At 38.3% G+C, this 7,173-nt stretch overlaps 1 protein-coding gene across 1 annotated transcript; it reads right to left on the reverse strand.

Moving 5' to 3' along the window:
• Positions 1 to 949: 949 nt before the first annotated feature.
• LOC132274258 (uncharacterized oxidoreductase At4g09670-like) lies at positions 950 to 5,780 on the reverse strand. Its single transcript, XM_059775492.1, has 2 exons — positions 5,206 to 5,780; positions 950 to 1,791 (listed from the first exon to the last, which is right to left on the reverse strand). Exons 1-2 carry the CDS (start codon positions 5,764 to 5,766, stop codon positions 1,171 to 1,173), a joined length of 1,182 nt encoding a protein of 393 aa, XP_059631475.1. The 5' UTR covers positions 5,767 to 5,780; the 3' UTR covers positions 950 to 1,170.
• Between the last annotated feature and the right edge of the window lie 1,393 nt (positions 5,781 to 7,173).

The raw sequence follows: 7,173 nt of genomic DNA on the forward strand, positions 1-7,173 counted from the left end.
TAAAATTCAAAAATCTATATATGGAAACCAAAATCAGTGCACAAAACTTGATCCAAACAAACCCACGGAAAATACTAATCAAACATATCCACAATGCGGATTCAAAACAACACATTATTCAATCATGTAATCATCATTATATATTAAATATTATTTATGCATCATTAAAGAAAAATAATGAGTCCCTAAATCTTAACCTCTGATACCACGTGTAAATTTTAATAATTCGTGTCAAGCGTTAATCACAAATAAATATGAATTCTAAATCTTAGAACTTCATTATTCTCACATACCTATAATGCATAAATAAATAGTTAGATATAAATACCTCGATCCATGATAGCAAATCTTGTTGAGATCAAGTCCAATGTCGAGATCATTTAATAACGAACTAAACCGCAACTCTGGACAATAGGCAACGCGTGTGGAAACTGATTCTCTCTCTTGACTTTTTGCACACATAAAAAACATTATACATGTTGTTTTCATTAGCGTACATAATTGATGGAGGATATGCACTTTATAATGGTAGAGAGGATCAGTTTTCCTTTTAGTAACTTTAATTCCACTTTCCATCAAAGTAAGAAATAAATAGAAAAACATTTCTCCAATAATTAATTACCTAAAAGATAATTTATAAGCTGATCAAATAATATTGATATCTATTTACCTAACCATTAATTAATGAAATATATCACATGTCCAAATCATGTAGGCGGGCAACACAATTAATAAATAATCTTACACCTTCAACTAGTAGCATATTTGAGTCTCGCATATCTTCTCTATTCCTTCATTGAAATCACCTTCCTGCGGACTTTAATTTTGCTGATGTCGTTTGCTATGATTGGTCGGGACCATATTTGAGATGGTGGTCCCAGAACTAGACAATGCACAGCAGATGATCCAAATTCCATAATCAAATCAAGTGGCCAAAAAGCATGGAGTCTTGCTTAATATTTTTACATCTTATTAGATATATATATCATAAAAAATAACAATAGAAAAGATAAATGTGACATTTGAATCACAACTCAAGCTTGAAATTATTCCATGCCAACTACATTATCAAACTCACACAATAGGGTGAGAATAATTTAGATTTACACGCAGCAAACAGCACTTCAGTTCAAGATCAATTTCAGTGGGAGCAGATTCGAAAATCCATATTTAATTCCCAACCTCGACAGGCTCGAAACCTTTCTCGATGGATGCCTTGACTGCATTCAGAACCATTTGTGTCTTCCTACTCAGAGTAGGCCACTTCTTCTCAGGTTTCAAACCATTTCTTTTAATACCTCCAACCAATCCAGAAAACTCCTTCACCATTAGAGCTTCCTGGGGAAGATCTGTCACGACAATGTGCTTGCTTGGCATTGGTCCCCAACCTGTCTCGAGCTCCGTGAACCCTGATTCGGAAGCGAAAGAAAATGAAGCCTTGTTCTCTTCAAAAGGGATATTAAAGTCGTTGAGATGCAAAGTTCCCTTTGTTCCAATAGCGGTGACATCCATGGTCAAGTGGGAGAGAAAAGAGCAATGGAAGGTTGCTACCTTCCCATCTTCCCAGTATAAAGAAGAGCCGCAAGATAGAATTACTCCTGCTTCGTTGAGAACAGGTTCACGCTGAGCTATTACCAATTTAGGTAGTTCAAAATCAGCAGCCCATAGGATTGACCTGATGCAGTACCACCCAACATCACCAAGAACACCAAGGCTATCAAGATCTGGCTTCACACGAATGTCATTCTTGAGAAAATCTGGGTCACCGGCAAATGTAAAGCAGCTGTGTACCTGTGGGATTTACAGGAGATCATTTTTCTAGCAGATCACATTAAATACTTGATTGTGTTAAGTGATTAAGAAGATATATATTCAATTTGAAAATGTATAATTCATCAACAATAAGGCCACATGACTCATGAATTCAACAAGTAGAAGGCTGTTATTTCAATCGCATGCATCATCAACGTGGAAGTAGATGAAATGGATTATCACAATATTTAAAAGACGAAACGATATTCATAATACACACACAAGCCAAACTGTTGAAATGCAAGTATGTATCTTTATCTCATCCACCAAAACTCTCACACGCACCAACCATTTGGGCACCACTGGTAGAAAATAATTTTTTCCGCGTAAAGAGTCAATTAATTAAAGGACTAGGCCAGTGCACGAGGCTCTCACCACCGTGGGGTCTGGCACCAACCATTTGGGCACCACTGGTAGAAAATAATCTTTCCCATATAAAGTGTCGATTAATTAAAGGGGCTCTCGCCACTGTGGGTCTAAGGAGGGTCAAATGTGCGATATCACCTTCACTAATTAAAAAGGGTCTTCGGATTAAAACCTCCTTGTTCATGATACATGACTATGTAGTGAACTCTATACTCATCTTTCAATGATGCAAACATCACCCATTTCCATGAAACTCGTTCCCCCGCCTACCTAGGCAAAGGTTGGCGCAATTTGGAAGAAAAACAAGAATGATTAGTCTCTCTGTGTGTTTGTTTGTGTGTGTGTGTGTGTGAGAGAGAGAGAGAGAGAGGGTGGGAGAAGGAAGGGGGAGGAAGGGTATCAAGAATGGCTTATGCCGTATGAATGGAAGGATATCATTCAATTTCTCACTCCATAGCGGAAAACGCTGCTGGTAATTTCAAAAGATTTCCCTCACTTTTCGAAGTTGACTGCTGTTATATGTTGGGAAACTCCAAATGAGCTCAATTCAAGTGTGTCAGTCAAGCAAAAAGAAGAAAAGGATGCAACAATATGTATGTTAGAGAATCAAGCTCAACATCTGTTTCAAGCATCAAAGAGCAGTGGGGTAAGTTAGTTGCAGAAGTCAAATCATTACATAGTTGGCTTATTTTTGCCTATGAACACAACAATGATATCTTTATTGTTGAAAATCCCTCCAACCTTACAAGGATGATTCTTTATAGTGTTGCTGAAGAGAAGAACTATAATGAATAAAGTCATCCGAAAGCAATAAACATTTTACAAAATATAAGATTCAAGTTTTACTCATTTATTTCTTGTGATCCACATTAATGCATATAGCTTGAACAGACTTGAAAAAGATATGCAGTCCAGTTTGTACGTGTGTGTGTGTGAGAGAGAGAGAGAGAGAGTCAAGGATCAGTACAGCTATAAGAGTGCAATCATTTTGCTGATGAGAGTATATGATTAGAATCTGTAAGTATATGCTTTAGAAAGACAAGTGGATACCACACACTTAAATTTTCAGGGAGACTCTCATGGCTCAAGTCTTTGAGAATTCTATAAAGTTGTTTGATCATATTATTTGACTTGATATTATTGTATGAATGCATTTAATACAATATATGATTACTTTGATCTCATGATGACTTCCTTGAATTGACCTCTATATACCGACTGTAGACCCTTATGCATTAGACCTTGGAAAATGACCATTTTACCCTTGTTCTTAAGGGGAACAACCACCAGAACACCAAGATCTTAATTTTCTCTCTCCATATATATAATAAAGACTTTTTCTCTCTAAACTAGCATCCCCTTCACATTTCACCAGCACATTCTAAGTCTAAAAACTCATTTTCCTGGGGTCACCTTCCAAGGTCCTCCACCAACCCCACTTCTGAAGAGAGGAGCTGGTCCCCTTCCCTCCTTTCTATTTCCCCTTTCCAAACAAAGGATTTACTCTCCCTCCTCCACTCACCCAACCCCAGTCCCTGATAATTCCACGTCCACAAGGCTGCCATGCATATAATGCACCTGGACCCTCATGATGGCTACCTTAACTCAACCCTAGACAACTGTGTATATAGATTTCGGAAATTACCACTCCAACCTCCCGTGTCCCTCAGTATAAATTGAGCACCTACCCCTCATTGAAGGGTAATTTTTTGAAAGTAAAAAGAGGTTATAGAGTATCATACCATATGCCTATTGCAAATCAAGCAAAAGGAACAGATAGAGATGACCCAGATCGGGACAATAAAAGTGTGGTCCTCGTATTCAAATTTGATTTGTCGTGGTTGTAAGCTACTAAGAAACAAATTTTAAAATAAAAATAAAAATCACAAGTTAATAATGAAAAGCAAGTAAACGAACAGAGGAGAAAGAATTGATGTCTAGACAGTGAATTTTGGTTGTCATATTAACCTAACCAATTCAAATGTCAAATTAGGGAAACATATTTTTTGTTTTCTATTTCTAAGTGCCAACAAGGGTTAATACATTTCAATATAACCATGATATCGCTATTGTGATTTGTCGTCATTTCATGGATATGATAGTATATGTTATGCCCCATTATTGTAAATGCATCTATGAATTATAAGAAATCTCTACATGATTCAATTTCCATGCAACTTGTAGCTCCAAACACCCACTTTTAGGATAAAATCATTTTAAAATTACTAAAGCTCAATGACCCCTCCATTAAAAAAAATCTCCACACGCGTCCAATTGCCACCATAAGTTTTCACCACCTTAGGTAACCTTTCTGCTATTTGAAGCCTGCTTTTTTATAATGTATTATGAACAAGAAAAATGAATTTTCACCACATAAAAGGCATTTGGATAGGCCAACAAAATGCCATATTGATTGGGAATGAGTACTTTTTTATGAGTAGTGACCATAAATATCCATTATATTTTTGTAATTACAAATCATTAGGCAAGCTAATGCTTCACAGAATTGATGCAACTGAAAATAATAATGAAAATAAACTATTAATGTATCATCTTTCTCAATGACTGTGAGCTAAAAGCATTTTAGATATTAAACAACAATAGTAAAAAATAAGATTGGCATACAAGAAAATATATATATATTTATATATATATATAGGCACACACACACAAACACTTTTTCAATCTTCATTCAAGCAACCATATTCATTTCCATAAAATAAAAGAAAAAAAATTCACATATTGATTTCCAGTTCAGATTTACCTGTAAAAAAAACAATAATAAAAAAATTAAAAAATAAAAATTCAAGCTCAGAGCATCATCACAACATTGAAAAATCCCCTATATCCAAAATTGGGAAATTATTGAAAAACATAAATAACAAAAAAGCAACTAAATTTGGTTAATTAATAACAAAAAGGCAACTAAATTTGGTTAATTAATAACAAAAAGCAACTAAATTCAATATATATACACCCACACTCATATGTATACTACATGTAAATGCTAATTTTCAATATACATACCGATTTAAGTGCCCCGAAACGGTGAGAATCGGAGAGAAGCTCTTTCATCTTGGCCGTCCGAGGGTGATGCATCCACATGGTACCGTCCATGAATTGCACACCATTGGATTCACACGCCTCGATAATCGTGTCAATCTCGGCCACGTTGAGAGCCACCGGCTTCTCGAGCAGCAAGTGCTTCTTCTTCTTGGCGGCGAGCACCGCCCACCGCGCGTGGAGGCTGGTGGGGAGAGGGACGTAGACGGCGTCAATGTTGGGGTCGTCGAGGACGGCCTCGTAGCTGCCGTAGACCTTGGCCGCCGGAGGGAAGCCGTTGGCTGCAGCGAATCCGGTGGCCTTGTCGATCGAGCGGCTGCCAACGGCGGCGATGGTGGCGTTCGGCGCGAGTGTAATTGCTCGCGATACCTTGCGTGCAATTTCGGCACAGCCCATGATTCCGAATTGAATCGGCATTTCTGCCATTTTTCTTGAAATGCTGAGGTTGAAGAGAGAGAAACACAGTACACTCCCACAGTGGTGAGAAGAAGTGTGTTTCAGTACTTTAAATATGAAAATTACCATATCCGTCCGGTCCAAGTTAGTCCTCAACTTTCTAAATTTAAACATTACATTTTCATGTAGAATAATGATATCCACGAATAGACATCGAGCCGGACGTGGGACAACGACGTCATCTACTTAAATACTTAAATCTCCCTGAAAAATAATAAAAAGGGTAAAGTGCATTAAACCCCTTAAACTATTGGTCATTTGCAAGAAATTCTCTGAACTGTAAAAATTCTCCTAAACTATGAGTTTGTTGCAATTTACCTCCTTGAACCATTGGTCATTTGCAAGAAACCCCCTGAACTACAAAAAACTCCCCTGAATTATGATTTTGTTGCAATTTACCCCCCTGAACTATGATTTTGTTGCAATTTACCCCCATGACATCAGCTTTCGATACCGAAAATTTTAAAAGACCAGTTTATCCTTATAACACGTACACTGCGTCGTTTTAACTTATACACTTCTTACTTTTTTTTTGGCCAAAAGATGCCTTTCACCCAACACAACCCAAAACTGAGAGCTAGAGAAAGAGATAAGAGACCAAAGAAATCCGAGGTCAGCGGGATGGCTCGGTCTCGGATGATAGTGGCTTGTGCGCAGAGGACTCGGCTGTGATGAGAGCTCGGTTGACTCGGCCATGAACTGTGGAGGCGGCGGCGAGCTCAAGGGGGCTCGGCGGTGAACGGTGGACAGCTGTGTGCTCGAAACACGGACGGCGATGTGCTCTGCTATAGAGATGGCGGAATGGGCCGACGAGATTGGAATGGACGGTGGAATGGACCGGTGAGCAAGGTGAGCTGAACGGTGGGCAAGGCAGTGACGGCGATGGGCTGACGCAATGGTGCAGAGAAGTGCTATATATATGGCCGACGGATCTGGCTAGTGGTGCAACGGCTATGATGGAGCTATGACAGGAGACCCACCGATCCCAGCAACAAATTCCTCGGCTTCATCGTCCCTTTCAGTCAATCAATTCGCTTGGATAGGGTAAACTGCAAAAAAATATATAGTTCAGGGGGGTTTTTCGCACATACCCCAATAGTTCGGGGGGGTTTTTTGCAACTTTAATAGTTCAGGGGGGTTTTTTGTAACTTTTATTGTTCAGGGGGGTTTCTTGCATATACCCTAATAGTTCAGGGGGTTTTTTTTGTAATTTTTATAGTTCAGGGGGGTTTCTTGCACATACCCCAATAGTTCAGAGGGGTTTAATGCACTATAGCCTAATAAAAATAATAATAAAAATAAAATTCTGTATATGACAAAGATACTCTCATATCTTATCTTCTTTTCATACCCTTCATTTTCCTCTCTTTACCGCTCCAAATTGTTCAAAGGCCGATCCTAGTGACATTCTCTTCACTCTCTCTTTTAAATTTGGATCTGAATTCTCTCTTTTTTTCATCTCTTTCAAATTCTGTA

The sequence above is a fragment of the Cornus florida genome, unplaced genomic scaffold, assembly GCF_030987335.1.
Source record: "Cornus florida cultivar Cherokee Brave unplaced genomic scaffold, ASM3098733v1 CherokeeBrave_3.0.0_Hap2_Chr09, whole genome shotgun sequence".
In the NCBI taxonomy this organism is placed as follows: domain Eukaryota; kingdom Viridiplantae; phylum Streptophyta; class Magnoliopsida; order Cornales; family Cornaceae; genus Cornus; species Cornus florida.